The sequence below is a fragment of the Canis lupus genome, chromosome 8 (assembly GCF_011100685.1).
Source record: "Canis lupus familiaris isolate Mischka breed German Shepherd chromosome 8, alternate assembly UU_Cfam_GSD_1.0, whole genome shotgun sequence".
Taxonomy (NCBI): domain Eukaryota; kingdom Metazoa; phylum Chordata; class Mammalia; order Carnivora; family Canidae; genus Canis; species Canis lupus.
The window spans coordinates 13,935,364-13,953,601 of NC_049229.1; the positions used below are offsets into that span (position 1 = coordinate 13,935,364).

At 37.0% G+C, this 18,238-nt stretch overlaps 1 protein-coding gene across 4 annotated transcripts in view; it reads right to left on the reverse strand.

Annotated features, from left to right (window-relative positions):
• The window catches only part of LOC608513, a 77,843-nt gene that overhangs the window by 6,641 nt on the left and 52,964 nt on the right, over positions 1–18,238 (reverse strand). For 3 of the 4 annotated variants that reach the window (XM_038544489.1, XM_038544487.1, XM_038544486.1), the window contains 4 exons: positions 11,844–11,965; positions 10,096–10,234; positions 6,768–6,889; positions 4,918–5,028 (listed from right to left, as the gene is read on the reverse strand). In XM_038544489.1, coding sequence (XP_038400417.1) covers positions 4,918–5,028; positions 6,768–6,889; positions 10,096–10,234; positions 11,844–11,927 — 456 coding nt within the window. In that variant the 5' untranslated portion in view covers positions 11,928–11,965. Of the gene's footprint in view, positions 1–4,917; positions 5,029–6,767; positions 6,890–10,095; positions 10,235–11,843; positions 11,966–14,351; positions 14,464–18,238 lie in introns of those variants that run through there. The other variant, XM_038544488.1, reaches the window with a different exon arrangement.

Consider the following 18,238-nt stretch of genomic DNA (forward strand, 5'->3'; position numbering starts at 1 on the left):
AAATGGACAAATCTTTAAAAACTGGTCCGCTACACCCAAAAGAATGAAACCTGACCTCTTTCTTATACTGTACACAGAAATACTCAAAATGGAGTAAAGACCTAAATGTAAGACCTGAAACCATAAAAATCCTAGGAGAGCACAGGCAATAATTTCTCTCACATTGGCCATTACGACATCTTTCTAGATATGTCTCCTGAGGTAAGGGAAACAAAAGCAAAAATAAACTACTGGGATTGTATCAAAACAAAAAGTTTCTGCATAGCAAAGGAAACAATCAGTCAAACTGAAAGACAACCTCCTGAATGGGAGATATTTACAAATGACATATCTGATAAAGGGTTAGAACTTGCAAAGCTCAACACCAAAAAAAACAATCCAATTAAAATATGGGCAGAAGACATGAACACATATTTCTCTAAGAAGACATATAGATGGCCAACAGACACATGAAAAGATGCTTAACATCACACATCATCAGAGAAATGCAAATCAAAACTACAATGATATCACCTCACACCTGTCAGAATGGCTAAAAACAAAAACACAAGAAACAAGTGTTGGTGAGGATGTAAAGAAAAAAGGAACCCTCACGCACTGCTGGTGGGGGTGCAAATGGTGCAGCCACTGTATTAGACAATATGGAGGTTTCTCAAAAAGCTAAAAATAAACTACCCTATGATCCAGCAATTGTACCACTGGGTATTTACCCCCAAATACACTAATTCCAAGGGATATATGCACCCCCGTGTTACTGCAGCATTATTTACAATAGCCAAATTATGGAAGCAGTCCAAGTGTCCTTCAACAAATGAATGGATAAAGATGGTGTGTGTGTATGTGTGTGTGTGTGTGTGTGTGTGTGTGTGTATAATGGAATATTATTCAGCCATAAAAAAGAATGAAATCTTGCCATTTGCAAGGATGAGGTTAGAGCTAGAGAGTATAATGCAAAGTGAAATAAACCAATTAGAGAAAGACAAATAACATGATTTCATTCATATGTGGAATTTGAAAAATAAAACAAACATGTACAGGAGAGAAACAAACAAACAAAAAAGTAGAGAGAGACAAACCAAGGAATAGACTCTTAACTATAGAGAACAAACTGATGGCTACCAGAGGGGAGGTGGGTGGGAGATGGGTGAAATAGGTGATGGGGATTAAAGAGTACACTTATGATGAGCACTGAGTAATATACAGAATTGTTGAATCACTATATTGTACACCTGAAACTAATATAACACTATATATTAAAATTAAAAACTTAATAATAAAAATTAAGACTATATACCTCAAAAAATTAACTTGACCACAATCAACAAGTCTTAAGAGTCCAGGCAAGATAATAAGAGAAAACATCTATTTTCTCAAGTGCAAAAGAAACCACTTTTATTTTAAAAAGAAGAGAAAAAGTTTAACTATTTTGTTTTTTTTTTAAATTTTTTTTATTGGAGTTCAATTTGCCAACATATAGCATAACACCCAGTGCTCATCCCACCAAGTGCCCCCCTCAGTGCCCATCACCCAGTCACCCCAACCCCCCGCCCACTTCCCCTTCCGCTACCCCTTGTTCATTTCCCAGAGTTAGGTGTCTCTAATGTACTATTTTGTATTAAATGATCTTTGGTCTTACAAATAAATAGCATTCAGAATGTTGTGGGGTTTATTTTCTTTTTTAAGTAGTAAAAATACTAAGATAATTTAAATTAGGTGGGCCTCTAGTCTCTGAAACACACCTTGGACATGTTCTTGAACACACAGAAAACAGTTAATCACTTTAAACTTTCTAAACATGTTGCTGAGATATGAAATAGGCATGCAAATTAACCTACTGATATATCACAGTTTCCTCTTTTTCCTTCCCATCTCTGTTCCTCTCTCACACCCCACCACACAGGGTAAAAAATAATCTGGCAGATCAATTCATTATGGCAACCAACAGAGTGCCCAGGGAAACCCTCCAAAATGGCTCTGGACAAGCTGGAATGCTAACAACGCAAAGGTCACAAAGCCACTAAATCAATTTAATCAATTTTCATGGGCACCTCCAATATATAAGATACTGTTTGGGGAGATACACCATGACCAATGAGATATAACATCTACACTCAAAAATGTTATATTCTACTAATAGGATGAAACAGCTATGTTGGTAACTCTAAGTGCCATTCAAGGAATAAGTAAGATACGAATAAAGGAAAATTCACCTTTAGCTTAGAGAAGATGGTGGAAAGAATTTAAATCAATGGGTCTTTCAATGTAAGGTAGTGCATAAAACACATGGCATGTATTCTTATTTCCTGAAACCCTATTATAATAACAATATAGGGTTTTTAGAAGAAAAGATGTATACCCACAAGGATGGGAGGAATGGGAAATGAAATAACAGAGATGAAATTTTGTAAGTTAAGAAAAAAAGAGGAATTAATAAGGAATTTAGGAGACCAGAAAAATCTGATTTCTAAGCTAGACAGATAGAAAGCAAAGACCCAGACTTGATTTATACTACAGAATCTCAAAAAAGGCTCACAACTGATGGTACTAGGTATCTCTGGGTGAGGGAGTAGGGAGAAATGCTAAAAATAAGGTAATTTGGTTCAAAGTCAGTTTTAAAAGCACTCAGACCCTTATACAACTTTCACATTTCCCAGCAAAAGAATAGAGACTGATTCTCTGTAAGGGTAAAACAAAAGGTCTCTGGGTCAGGGACACCAGGATAAGTTGAAAGAAAGGCTAATGTACTGTAAACAAGGGAAGTAAGGCAGACAGGATGCTGTGAATCCCTAACATTTCACTTCTTTTACTCTACCACTCTGTCCCCAGGATGTTGCTTGCCATAGCCCAAGAGGAAAGATCTTAAGATATGTCATCAGATATTCCCCTAATTAATGACCCAAACGAGATCACTTGACAGTGAAGCCCACAGTGCTCAGAATCCTCACTTAAGTGCTGAGAACTTCAACCAGCTTTTTTTCTTTTTTCTCTCACTCTCTAAGTATGAACAGACAACCAAGGACTCCTAGACTTCTGAGCAAAGTCCTGCTAAAACAAAGACCAAAAAGAACAAACAAAAAGCAGAGCCCAAGATTTAAAGGCTGATGCATTTCACCAGATAATATAAAAAATAACCCTGGAATTCCTTTCTGTTGCTCTTAAGGCCTCTCAAACACAACAACTGTCTCTCCCATTGCGGAAGGAAACTGTTAAGGTTGCCAAAAAAATGGTATAAAAACAGCTTTCTGTCATTGGGTTACTAATTGCCACCAAAGCCACAGGCCTTGAAAGTATGTGGGGTGGGCATTCATCTATATACTCCTTTGAAAAGCAAGGGGTAAAAATCTTTTAATGTGTAAATAAATGTGTTTTATATACCTTTATCATCATCTTAAAAAAATAACAATAAGTTACATGGTTCTCCCTTATTTATTAAAAGATTTATTTGAGAGAGAGAGAGAAAGAGAGGAGAGAGAGAATCCCAAGCAGACTCCCTGCTGAGCTCAGAGCCCCACACAAGGCTTGATCTCATGACCCCGAGATCATGATCTGAGCCAAAATCAAGAGTTGGATGCTCAACTGACTGAGCCACCTTGGCACTCCTTGGTTGTCCATTTATAAACTATGATTCTTAAGAGGTCAACTTTTAAACCTTAACTTCCAATTAAATTGATATTCTTAGTAGCTATGTGATTCTTATCATGCAAGAGTAACGTGTTCTTGTTCACTAAATATGGGACAGTGAGAAAAATCCATGGATTTATTAATGGACAATAAATTTGTTTCAATCATTTGCCTATTTTTTTTTAAAGATTTTATTTATTTATTCATGAGAGACACAGAGAGAGAGGCAGAGACACAGGCAGAAGAAGAAGCAGGCTCCATGCAGGGAGTCTGATGTGTGACTTGATCCCAGGTCTCCAGGATCACGCCCTGGGCTGAAGGCAGGCGCTAAACTGCTGAGCCACCCGGCTGCCCTCATTTGCCTATTTCTGAGATGAGAGATATATGCAAAGAGAAAAAAGGAAGTCTGGAAGGAGGAAGAAAAAGTTTCCTTCAATAAATAAGGGGAAGACTAGATCTTTAATTCCACCGAGATGTCTTTCAACATCTTAACACCAGAAAGCCTTAGATGCTCAATGTTTCTCTGCATTGCCATTAGAAGTGTAGGATCCTCAGTGGAAGGATAAGAATGAGCACATTAACCAAGAAATGTTCTTTCCCATTCTTGGTTATTTTTCCTCTTACATGTAGAAAAAGAGAAAAGTTTTGTGGTAGCCCAACCCAAGGCATCATTCCCCCTGAACTGCCATTCTGTGGCATCCACAACTCCTCCTGGAAGCTTAGAAAAAGGATAAAGAACTGAAAGCATTAGTTAACCTTTTTGATTACTTTCAACATAAGAGTTTAATTAAGTACATTTATGACCTACATCTAGAGATTCAAAAATGCTGCTACCAAAACTAAACTACAGCAGAGATGAAAGAAATTAAGAAAAATTCTACTTTCTAGTAAAATTGGGGAGGAAGAAAAACAGGAGTGGAAAATAATTATAATTAAATTCACATTTATTCATGTTTTAAAATACTAAGTCAACTTGATCTGTTTCTGCACAACAGCAACCAGGAATAGATTCAAAAAGATTTTCCAACTCCAATCCAGAAGAAACTTAGCTAAATTATGCAATAAAATAGATAACAGAATATATATTTAAAAGGGTATCTTTACTACAGCATAGGGAACATAGTCAATGGTATTGTCATAGCACTGTATGGTGACAGATGGGAGCTACACTTGTGGTGAATAAGCACTGTGTAAGGTATAGACTTGTCAAATCACCATGTTGTGCACCTGAAACTAATTAAACACTGCTTGTCAACTGTACTTCATTAGTAAAAAAATACATAAATAAAAGGGTACCTTTACTCTGTCAGTAAACTGGTATTTTTTTATGACCATTTCCTGCAATTGGCAAAAGTCTCCATTCAATTCTACTCCATATAGCTGCAGTGCTGAACTGTAAAGATAACCCTGAAAGAATGAAGACCTGTTATGATGCAAATGAATGAACTGTGAATTTATGTCTATATAAAATGTAAAAAATCAAACTTTAAAAAACAACTCAATAAAGTGAAAATAAAATGAAAGATAAATAATAATGTGTAATGTATGTAACTCTTAAAACTTCAAGAACTTAGACTCTTACTGATCAAGACCTTGAATGTAATTTATTAATTTCCATTATTTAAAAGTAATTATAGTTTGAAAGATTGATTTCTCACTTCTGACAAAATGGTACATTCAACCAAGTTGGAAATGAGAAAAGTGACCACATATAGAGTCTCTGTTTAATACCCTATTTCTATAATTTCTTGGAAAGTTACAGCAGGGGAAAGCAAGAAAGGAGTTAACCTGGGGGGTGGGGAATATAATGGAAAATCATTCAGAGTCTGACACTAGAGGAAGGTGGCTGGAGATGTGTCTTGTTGGTTTAGGGAAGTCAGTCTGGCGTCTGCAATCTGCCAAATGTAACTGACCAATTAGCTAACAAGGATAATCAAGAACTGACTAGATATTATTATGTATCCATTTTTGGTGGTGATCACAAAAAAATAATATGAAAGGAAAGGTCAAATCATATTCTGAATATCACTTTACATTAACATCCATGTATGAACCAAATTTATGTTTATAGCTAATGATAGATTTTTAGGATATGTTCAATGGAGCATATGCAGGTATTCAAAAATTTTCTGTCAGCTGAATCAGTAACCACTTTAATACAGAGAAAAATAAGAATATTTTTAAACTTATTAATGCTGCCACATACTTGCATAGCCACATTTTTTTCAGCTATATACTTTTCTAACAAATCAAAAAATGGACAAGAGTGGAGCAAATATGGTATACAATCGTAATCTCTACTGTTCTCTAAAAACAACCATTTGACAAACTGTATATTCTATTATGGATATCTTTCCTAATCATAGAATAAAAGCCTTACTACTGAAAAATAAACTAAGCACTAAATAGTTAACTGTTGCCGTTTAGAGCAGGCAATGGATGCTGGGAACTGATAGTGCCTGTTTCTGGCATGAGTCTCTACTGCTGTTGGCCATATGTTTTAACAAGTCTGCTAATAACAACCAGAAACCACATTTAAGTTTTCTGATAAAATCAGTTAAGAGCATTAGAAATACTCATGATTTGAAATTTTTAAAAAGCCACATTGAAGTGATATTTCAGACACAAATGTCCACAAAGTTGAATCATAGAAAATTGGAGCAAGATGTGTCCTCGGATATCATTTAGTTAGCTTACTTACGGGTGAAGAACTTGAAGCCAGGGGTGTTAAGTGACTTTGTTATGGCCACATGCAATTTCGTAAGTCAAGTAAATTTTATAAAAGCTTTAAAAAAATTTTTTTTAAATAAAAGCTTCTATAAAAGCTCTTATCAAGGCTCAGTACACTATTTTAGCACAGTATAAAGAAAATGAAATTAGGAGGTCAAAAACAAAGTGTTATGAAGGTCACCTGCTTCTGCTTTGTTGATACTCCTCCAGCTGTGTCATAGAGACTCAGAAAAGGAAATCAGAGAGCTGGCCTTTGAAATTCCAAGTTCAATATAATATTTTAACCTTATTTATTCTGTTACTCTAATAAATAAAGCCAAGCTGTCACCTTGGATGGTGACAGGCCAAACTGTTGCTAGCAGCAGGAGGAGAAAGTATTTTCCCAATGTTGATTATGTCCACAAGCTGGACTTTACCCCATAAAGGACCGTGCCAAGCCTGGAGCCAACGTCAACCAAGACTTTTCCCGACAGATCAGGGAGTACATGATGATAAATGAACTTCAATTCCACGAGGGAGAAGGAATGAGAAATAAATCCTGGAGGATTAGAACAGAATAAATATCAAATTGTGCTTAGGTATTACACATTCTATTCTGTATTTCTAATTCTTTTATCTATATTTATAAAGCATATTTCATGTTTTTCTCTTCATCAATGAAAGCCATTCAGAAATTGTTTAGAAAAAATTTATGTGATAATCTTGCACTCATTCACCTGAGCTATATTAGAGAAAATAATAATGAAGTCTCCGACATTTATTCATTTTTACTTTTTAAAGATTTATTTATGTACTTGAGAAAGAGAGTGAGAGCATGAGCAGGAGGGGCAGAAGGAGAGGGAGAGAATCCCGAGCAGACTCCACGCTGAGTGCAGAGCCTGATGCAAGCTCAGGGCTCACAACCCTGAGAGCATGACCTGGGCTGAAACCAAGAGTCACATGCCTAAACTGCTGTGCCAGGTGCCCCCAAATCTCTGACATTTAAAAGGCCTCTAGGGAATAGCTGCCCAGCAACCTGTCCCTATCCCTGTGTCCGAAGGTCCTTGGTTAGTCTTTTATTTTCCCATTTTTCCCCCTATGATTGTTATTCTGTGTGATGCTTCCTAACTCCCGTATCATCTGGCTTTCTCACCTTAGTCCAGAGCAACCATAGACTAGCCCCATATTACTGCATACAATATAGACTACCAAATGAATGACCATCTCTGGAGTTGAGCAATGTGGCAGCCCTGACCAACCTAAGATATGTTCTGGAGTGCAGGGAAGGGTGTTATGAAAGGAAGTAAAGATACTCCCAGAAATTATTATTTCCCCTAGTTTAATTGCTACAATTTTTAAATTGCTACAGACTTCCTAGCCCATCTTCTCACTCCACTGTTTCTGTAATCAAGTATCTGGGAGAGCCTGCATGTACTTTTTAAAAACTTCCTATATTATGTCCTACATAATATATTGGTCAGGAAGGGGAGAAACTTTGGCCATATCTAAACGATGATAGATGGTGGCAAAGAAAATGGAAGTAGGCAGGCTAATAATTCCTTGAAAGAAAATAAAAGGGTGTGACTGGGGGTGGGGTGGGTTTTGACCACCATCGTACTGGTCTGCCTAGAATCTTCATCTTCACTACTCTGTCACTTTAGCACTTCTGCTTTGGGTTACAGAGTCATCATTAGTGTGTTATAGCTAGACAAGCCCCATGTCATATATTGGAAGGAAAGTTCCCCAGATGATAGTTTTTTTCAGATTTACTCTACTTATATGGGCTGGCCTACATACCTAGTCACTATTTACAACATGATTTCTATGGGAAAATATATCCTAATCTTCAAAATTTTATTTGTCAAACATATATCTTTAAACTTCAATAAATCAGGGGCACCTAGGTGGCTCAATTGGTTGAGCATCCAACTCTTGATTTTGGCTCAGGTCAGGATCACAGGGTTGTAGGACTGAGGCTCATGACAGGCTCCTCACTCAGAGGAGAGTCTGCTGGAGATTGTCTCTCTCCACTCCCCCAAATTAAATAAATAAATAAATCTAAAAAACCCCCTATAAATCAGATCTGATATGATTCACTTTTTAGTTTTCCTTCTATGATTCTTATCTAAGTCCTTTTCTATTCTGTGAATTTCAACCACCTCCAATGGAAACTATAAGTGCTATCTAAAAATAGAATCTTAAATAGATCAGGAAAGTTTAATTCCCAATTATAATGTAGATACAATATACTTGTATTAGCAGCATATTACAAATTTGGCAGTAGTTAAGTAATATGAACACAAGATTACTTACCTGGAGAGCAGGCCACTCTAAGCCATTAACTCTGCATCTAAGTGACCAGAAATATTGAAATATAGCATGTCTAAAGTAATAGCCTAAGCAATCATATCCAATTTGAACTATATATATATATAAATAAAAAGATTATATAAAAGATTTATAAAAGATTTTATATAAAGATTATATAAAAGATTTTATATATATAAAAGATTTTAAAAGATTTATTTATTTGAGAGAGAAAGCATGCACATGTGTGAGTGGTAGGGAGGGCCAGAGAATCTCAAGTAGACTCCTTGCTGAGTGCAGAGCTTGATCCCACAATCCTGAGACCATGACCTGAGCTGAAATCAAGAGTCTGATGCTCAACCGACTGAGCCACCCAGGTGCCTCTTAAGGAAGAATACAGTAACAGAAGAGTTAACATATTAGCCACATGGGGTCAGTCTAGTTTCCCATTTTGGACACAGGTACTCTATCTAAGGGACAGAGATGCAGAAGACTTTTTGTCACTAGAGTTGTCCTCTGTTACGGACTGGAGATATTCTACTAGGTCAAATTATGGCCTGAATAAACTCTTCCTCAAGATCATCACTGTTTTCTGAATCCATGCCTAATCAACAGTATCTGATTACTATCTGACTTCTCAAGTAGATGCTTTTATAGGGAGAACATTTCAGCCCCCTTGTAGTTACATTTCTGTTTGTGAATTAGCATTATGGTTTATCTATGAATCTCTTTGAAGTAAGGAAAGTATAAGTTGGTTTCCTGGTTCTCAGTCACTTGTGATTAGTTTCTGGACCTGCAAACTCACCTCTGATTAAACAGTTTCTGTGAAAAGCAGAGATACCCTGCTGGGACCCCTGGGCGGCTTAGTGGTTGAGTGTCTTTGGCTCATGTATGATCACTGGGTCCTGGGATCGAGTCCTGCATCAGGCTCCCCCACAGGGAGCCTGCTTCTCCCTCTGCCTCTCTCTCTGTGTCTCTAACGAATAAATAAATGACATCTTTAAAAAATAAAAAAGAAAGAAAAGCAGAGATACCCTCCTCGGAGACATTAAGTGGCCCAGCTTCCCTGGACAATACTGCTGTTTGGTCTCCCTAATCTCAATAATCAGTAATGGCTATGCTACAGGGTTGGCCTTTTCCTTTCAAAAAACACCCAATGGGCAGCCCCGGTGGCGCAGCGGTTTGGCGCTGCCTGCAGCCCAGGGCCTGATCCTGGAGACCCCAGATGGAATCCCACGTCGGGCTCCCTTCATGGTGCCTGCTTCTCCCTCTGCCTGTGTCTCTGCCTCTCTCTCTCTCTCTCTCTCTGTGCCTCTATGAATAAATAAATAAATAAATAAATAAATAAAACAAAAAAACAAAAAAACGAAAAACACCCAATGACTTGGTCAAGAATTTGTGTTCTCAGAACAATGTAAAGTACACACAGTCGTCAGATTTGCACACTTGAGTGCCTACCTAAAGGTGCAGTCTGATGTGAGCCACACACCATACAGTAGTTTCTGCTCATTTTTCCTTCCTCACATAATGAATCAATAAAGTCTTCATCATAAAGGAATGCATCAACGTGAACTGTGGGTTCTGGCTGCTGCTCTATCTGGTGGAGAGAAGAAGAACTTCAAAAGAAACCAAGTACAAAGGAGTCTCTTTTTATTGCTAAATAAGGCAAAACATCAGTGGTTCAGATGCTAAAATTCCGAGAGCAACAACAAGGCACAGAAAGACAAGTTTCACTTATTAAAGAGCAACCCTGCTCTTCCTTCATTCTTTTTTTTTTTTTTTTCCTGAGACACCAGCAACTCTTAATTTGGTCTGTAATGATACAAAGCCTGGCTAGGGGAAATATATAAAATTTGAATTCAAGGAGTATTTATTTTGTGGCCATCTCGTCCATCCTAGGTAGTATATTTTACAAATAAAGAAACCCCCATTCAGAGATTTCTCCAAAGAAATGACCAAAAGAGGGGAAAGAATTGAAACTAATACCAGGTCTCCTGAGTCCCACACATCAGTGACTTAGCAAGTGATCTTTTCCCAGAGGCAAAGTTTTCAAATAATAAAAACATTAGTACAGTTTCATGCTTACAACTAATAGCCCTTTATTAATACTGGTAATACATGATATAATAGCCAGTGGCAACAAAGAGAAAAATGTCTGATTCCTTTTACCTTAACTATAATAATCAACTTATCCACTTAGAGATCTACAAAATTCTATCTACACCTACACACACACATCTATATTGTAAATGTGTAAAACACATGGACATACACAAGAACCAGAAGGAAACAACAGAAGATACAAATAGTTTGTTAGGAGAAGGGATTATGGGTCGACCATTACATTCAAGGAATACTTTTTTGTTGTTTCATATATTTTGGTATATCATGCTACTGATAGGACTGCCTTATGAATAATATCCAAACTATACTACAAACATTTTTGTCAGTTTTTATATTAGCCACTATTTTCCACCTTTGGGAGTACTGTGACTGGATGTTTACTAAGATTTGCTAGTGCTCACAATATGCACAGCACTGTTACAAATGTACATGATTTGGTTCCTCTGCTTAGGAATCTACGTAGTAAAAAACCACATGGAGGGGTGCTGTTTTCAGATTAGTGGGAGAAGACATTATTATTATTATTTTTGCTTTAGGAAACAATATTCTCAGTATATGTACCCGATAAAAGTTGAGGTTTAAAGGGACTTGGATGAGGGGGCGGTCTGTAGAAGAAAAATGAGAACTTATTTTAGGAATGAAGGAACAGGATAAGCAAAAACCATATGGCACAAAAGCAGGAGAAGGAAACAAAGAGATGAACTTCACCTCTGGCAAAAGTGGGGGATGTGGAACAGGAAAGAGAAAACCAGGACAATGATGGAGGCAGGGCCAGATTACCGTTGGGCCTTGTTTTTGTGTGTGTGTGTGTGTGTGTGTGTGGGAGGGGGGAGGACGTGGAGGGAAGGGGGTTGAATGCCTGGCAAACAGGATGCCCTTAAAAAAAAAAAAATTTTTGTCGAATGAATGGGGAGCCAGAGGATTATGGACTCAAAAGAACTGGGGACATCGTTGAAGCACCAAATGAAAAATTGTTTTTAAAGCCAAATTCAGGACTAATTAGACTGGAGAGGCTGCAGGATTAGGGAAGACTAGGAGAACCCTCAAGGAGCAGTAACGGTACATTAATTTAATGTATTTACTTTTCGGAGGGATAGATGTTCTGAGGACAGCATTGTGTCAAGAGGTAAGCAATTCCGAAGGTCCTCCGCTATGTTTTTCAACATAATGTCATTATTGTCTTGAGTGAATTCATCAAAATCTCCTGGAAAAAAAAAAAAGAAATCTCTTTTTTGGTTTTGGTCATACCTAGACTAAGTGAACACAACGGACATATTTTCCATTAGCATCAAATTTGTAGCAATAAATAAACCTTCTAACCAATGAAATATTCGAAGTCTAATGAATGTTCCATTTCAAATATCGAGTTTTTCCTTTTTCTAAACCATCTGAAAATACAAAACATGGGGCACCTGGGTGGCTCAGTAGCTAAGCTTTTGCCTTTGGCTCAGGTCGTGATTCCGGGATCCTGGGATCGAGGCGTGCATTGGGCTTCCTGTGAGAACCCTGTTTCTCTCTCTGCCTCTCTCTCTGTGACTCTCATGAATAAATAAAATATTTTTTTAAAAATACAAAACTTAAAAAAAATAAAAAATAAAAAAATAAAAATATAAAACTTGACTACTTCAGCCTGTTTGAGAAAAACAAAAGCAATTAAAAAATATATAGTATTTTAACTGTTTTTACTCAAGAACAGCACTGCCATTAGTTTGTAGGGTCTTTTTTTTTGTTTGTTTGTAGGGTCTTAAACTCACCAGTAAGTAGTCAAATATTCCTTCTCTGACTATATAGATCTGAGAAGTATAGGACATATCACAGAGATTATTAAAATGATAATTTAGATCTGAGTACCCCTGCCTTCAATAAAATATACCTAAGACTTCAGATAATAAGCACTAACAACGGCTGGCACCAACCATATAATAAACTTCACAATAATCATGTTGCCCTGCTGCATTTGAGCAGCAGATAAATGATCATTAAAATAGCATGTTTCTGGGGGTGCCTGGCTGGCTCAGTTAGTGGAACCTGTGACTCTTAATCTCGGGGTTGTGAGTTTAAGCCCCACATAGGGTGTAAAGATTACTTTAAAGAAAAAAGTGTATTTCTGATGGTTATGGTGTACTTTTGGATGATGTGACAAAGAGGGGAGGGGAATGGGAGGGAGAGAGAGTGTGTAGCAATAAAGATGGAGAAGATCTGGTTAAGAGATTGACAGCTGTTGCATCTAGGTGAGAGTATAAAAGTGGTGTTCATTGTTCTGTTTTTTCTACTTTTCTGTGTGTTTAATTTTTTTGGTTCTAAAACAGTATTATTTCTAAGTGGGCTCATATGTAATTTTAAATAGAATGTGACTTATCTGGAAGTAACATACTCCTAAAGTTAGCTACTGTCTGGGATGTCAAATGTAGACTAGAAAGCTCTACTAATGAAAATATTTTACCTTTCTCTTAAAAGACTTTCTTATATTGAATTTTTGCTAGAATAAAAGCACCTCAAGGGAATTGTTTATTACTCTAAAACAGAGTAAAAAACAGTTCTAAAACAGAAGGAAAACAAGGAGATCCTGAAGGGTAATGTCATCTGTGTCCATATCCCCTGCTCTCAAATCTTTGGTTATTTTTAAGTAGGCTCATGATTTTGTTCTTAAAAAATAATTCTTGTGTTGGTGCAGAATGCTATTTTCATGTCACTATTAACGAAAGTTACAAAGCAGGCCAACAGCAGCACAAGGAAATAAAATGGAGGTTTTCTATTTCTAAATACAAGTGCTCATCTTTTTAGCTATACTACTCTGTGCCCTGTATATGAAGGATCTTTTTCTGCATTAACTTCTCACTGAGCAGTCATAGTTAATACAAAGATTTGGCTCTCTGAACTGATGAGGAAAGGCATTTGAGCCGTTTTATCCTTCTTGCCTATCTAGTATAATGTTCTAAGCTGTTGCTTCAAATTATTTCTAGAAGGAGGCAGAATATAAGTTAGAGTAACAAAAATTCTATTAAAATTCATTCCAAATTGTTTTCAGTGGAACTTAAATAGCATCTGTGATACGTTTTTTTAAAAAAAAAAAAAGGCCTTTTTAACTGTATTTGTAAAATCTAATTAAATCTTCCTAAGGTGCTAATTAAACATTTATTTAAGTAATCTCAACAGTCAACATGGGGCTCAAACTCATGACCCTGAGATCAAGAGATGCATGCTCCTTGGACTGAGCCAGCCAGGCGCCCCTCAAAGTGCTAATTAATACCTAACAACCGCTTAGCTTCCTTCCCTCCATAGATAGAACACTGTCTGGGAGCCTGTGTGACTCACATTTAAGTCTAATAATATCATTCCCACTAGTGATCCTTAGCAGGTTCTCTCAATTTGTAAATGGTGAAACTAGAGGAGCCACTAAAAATCTCATTATGTGAAACTAAGATATTCCCTATCCCAACTTCTTTGGACTTAAGTCTGTAATATAAAGTCATGTTAATGAAACAGTTTTCATGTGGTTCTGCCTTATAAAATGAGTCTTAACAGTGAAAAGGGAACTAGACTATGAACGATTACCAATGGGCCCATCCTTTTACACATCTCCGATATACCTAGGATAGTTGTTTAGTTTTTGCTTGAACACTTTCAGGGCCAGCATTTCTTCCATGTGGTGGAGCCAGGATCTGCCGCTCTGTAACATTAACTCATTTTTCCAGTTTCAGCCTGGGAGGAATCATCGTCTTCAATGTAAACAACATTTACTGAATGAACACTTCTGACATGCTAGACTTGGTGTGGTGCTTTTCACATGACATTTAATCCTAAGCAACCTACAAGTGGTACTATAATCACTTCTATTTTATAACAACAGCACCAAAAAATCTAAGGTCAGAGGTTTAAGTTACTTGCGTCCGGTCATATTGGCCAGAAAGTGGTGAAGCTGGGGATTGAATGCAGGTCTAGACTAAGTTCAGACTAGAACTTTTTTTTAAGGTTTTATTTTTAAGCAAATATGTGAAAGAAAAAAAAAAGTAAATATGTGGAGCTTGAACTCAACCCCGACACTGAGAGTCATATGCTCCTCCGACTGAGCCAGCCAAATGCCCCCTTAGTCTGAACTCTTAATTACTACACCAGACAGTTCTCTAAAGTGGCAAAGAAGGTAGCTGGCTAGTAACAGTTCTCTTACCGCTATCATAGTTTTCTCTTCTCCCCACCTCTGACCACAGTTCTCCATATGACGTGCAGTCGTATCCTTTGCCATTGGCTTCCAGACTTGTTTAACAGAACCCTTTAAATGTGGCCCTGCAACCAACACTAGGCAATCTAGTTCTCTAATCCATGACTATACCTTAGTTTATTCTCTTCTATCACTTTGTAGCATCTAGGGCCCTGATCACTACCACCACAGGGTGATTAGTAGATTTGGAAGGGGGGATGGAGGCAGTGGAGGCCAAAGAGTGTCTCAAAAAGTCATATGTAAAGATTAAGGAAGCTGGAACACTGATAGATAGGAATGGCTGCTAATTTTGAACCATCATAATAGATTTCCAGCTGTCTGAAATAGGTTTGAGAGTCAACATCCTAATTAACATGAGCATCACCAGTCAGGATGAGAGATACTAAGAAACTGTATATTAAATTCAGTCATTCAAAAAAGGTAGTATTACATGAAGACTGCATTAATTTATCTCAATATGAAGGATATCAGGTGAAAGCATGAATTGGCACCCCTTACCCTGGACAATAACTCTGATTCAAACACACTCAAGGGTAAAAAGAGATTTTTTTTCAGTTACAGCAATGATTCTTCACCATGGTTCTAGTCAAAGAGATGGGATTTATGTGATTCATAAAGGGCCTAAAGTTGGATGCTTGGTTGTATACATAAATACGTATACTTTTCTAGGAAGAAAGTTCTTAAGAAATCTTCAATAATTATAGGTAATACTACTGAGCACTCTATGTAAGGCACTGTAGGAATTTTTAGTGCAAGAAGGTTAAGATTAGCTTTAGTATCTGTGGTGGCTGGCAAATAACTTCTGAAAAGAACAGCAAAACATTTCTGCCCTAATAATGGCTGTACAGGTAAAAAAAAGCATGATACGATAGGATATTACTGACATGTGTAAACACATTGTATATTTACTCTGTTATTAAAGTTCAGTTCCTTCAAACATCATTTCTAAAGGCTGTGCAATATTCTAGTATTGTCTATTTACTTAACCATCGGCTCCTTCTAATACACATTTAGATATAGTTAGAATTGTGAAAAATTAAGTACACTGCAACTTACATTTTGGCATCCATCATCTCTTTGCATTTCTGATTATTTCCTTACTATAAATGCCTAGAAGTAGAATTACTTACTATTTTAAAGGCTCTTGCTACATATTGTCAAATTTCTTTCCTGAAAGATTATACCAATTTATCTTAACAGAAAAGAATATGTGTCTCATTAAACCCTTGCAGCATTAAATATTACCATAAAAACAAACTTTGTTGTTTTAATTTGCATTTCTTTAATTACTGGTGAGGCTAACATCTTTTAACATGTGTAATAGCTATTTCAGAATGTGTGGTAACAGTATTATGCTTGGAAAAAGATTAAAGAAAGGTGTTAATCAGTTGCCTGACAGTAAAGTTTTTCTCAAATTACACATGTAGGTGGGAAGGGAGTGGAGGAAGAAAAGCTTCTCTAGAGGCGAAAGTTAATTCTTTCAGAATTTCCTAGTTATTTTTAAGGAAATATATGAGGAAACAGAAACCACCAAAATTGATGGTGTATGAATCAAATCTTACTTTTTTTTAATCTAGTCAGTATCAAGTCCTACTCCCTTTTGCTCGCAAATTCTACTTTCTCTTTATTTCCACTTCAACCACCTCATAACCACAGTCATCACCTCACACTTTGACACCTTACACCATGACAAACTCATAACTAGCTCCTTGATATTGGTCTCCCCCCACTATAAAATATATTGTACATCTATTTTAAACTAATTTCAAAAAAAAAAAAAAACTAATTTCACTTTAACCTCACTTTTTTTTTAAAGATTTTATTTTCAAGTAATCTTTACACCCAACATGGGACTTGAACTTACAACCCCGAGATCAAGAATCACACGCTTCACTGACTGAGCCAGCCAGGTGCCCCAAACCTATCACTCGTTTCCCTTAACAGGTTTTCGATATTTTTCTACATTTTAACCTAGCAAGTCTCACTTTAGATATTTAAGGTCTTCTATATCAGCAGAGTCTACCCATCCTATTTTCCACTCTCATTATCCCCTGACATAATTTCTCCTCAAGACAGGCCAATCTCTCCAGTTGTTTTCCATAGTCTTTCCTGTTTATACTATTCCTTTCAACTGCATGACCTTGTCTTTTGCAACAGGGCCTGCCCAATTTATTTTGTCTCCATGAGGTCTTACCCTCAACCTGTAGCCTTAACTCACCCACATCTTTACCTCTAATGACTTAGAGTGCATAATTAAACTGAGTTACATGTTACCTACTATTCATTCATATCACATATTACTCTGAAGTCCCTATTCAAATTTTAAAAATTTATTGAGGGGGCTTCTCGTCCCGGACAAGATGGCAACTTTCCTCACTTTCCCCTGTTCCTCCCCTATAACTATAACTAAATACCCTGGAAATAATTCAACAGGCAATTATGAAGACTCTGAAAGCTAGAAAGGTCAACTGTCTGGGTGTCTTACGATTAAAGAAAGGCCACTGCAGTGAGTTCCCTGGGTTTTCTTTTTATCTTCCATGTAGCTTAGATTGGGCACCAGAAAGACCTGCATCCCAGAACAACTAACAGACATAGGGGAGAAAAAAATAATTAAGAAAAACTTGCTATCTCTTGCCAAAAACTGGCAAAAAGGGAAGAACAACAAGCGACCTACTGAGAAACCCTAAGCCACACTCCACACGTAGGGCAGTAGCAGACTACCCAGTCTTCAGGCCCTCAACTCGAGGGTATAAACAGACCTAGGTCTGGCATCTACCAGCCATCTGCCCAGTGGTGGAGAACACAGGCCCTGAATTGCTTGTTTCCTTACCCTCACTGGTGGGAGGCAGCTCAGTGAGACAGGGCAGCCCAGAATCTTTCCCCATGCAGGTGACACCAGTATAGATTGAACAAGAACTGTAGCAGTGCCAAAGAATGAAGCAGAACTGAACAGCACTGCAAGGACACTGAAAACTCAATTGTTATCAGGCTAAGAACCAAAAGGTTAAAACTAAGGCAACTGCCTATTAAGATACAAAATCTGAACAGGAACAAGGGTCTTAGCATAATATTCAAAATATCTTGGATACATTCAAAATTATCCTAGCGTAATACCCACAATATACACGATACAATGGAAAATCAATTATCACTCAAAGAACAGGAAAAATAACCACTTGATTCATAATTTGAATCTGACAATCTCTGGATTATTTATCCAATATCCAAATGAATCAGAATTTGGATTATCAGAAAAAG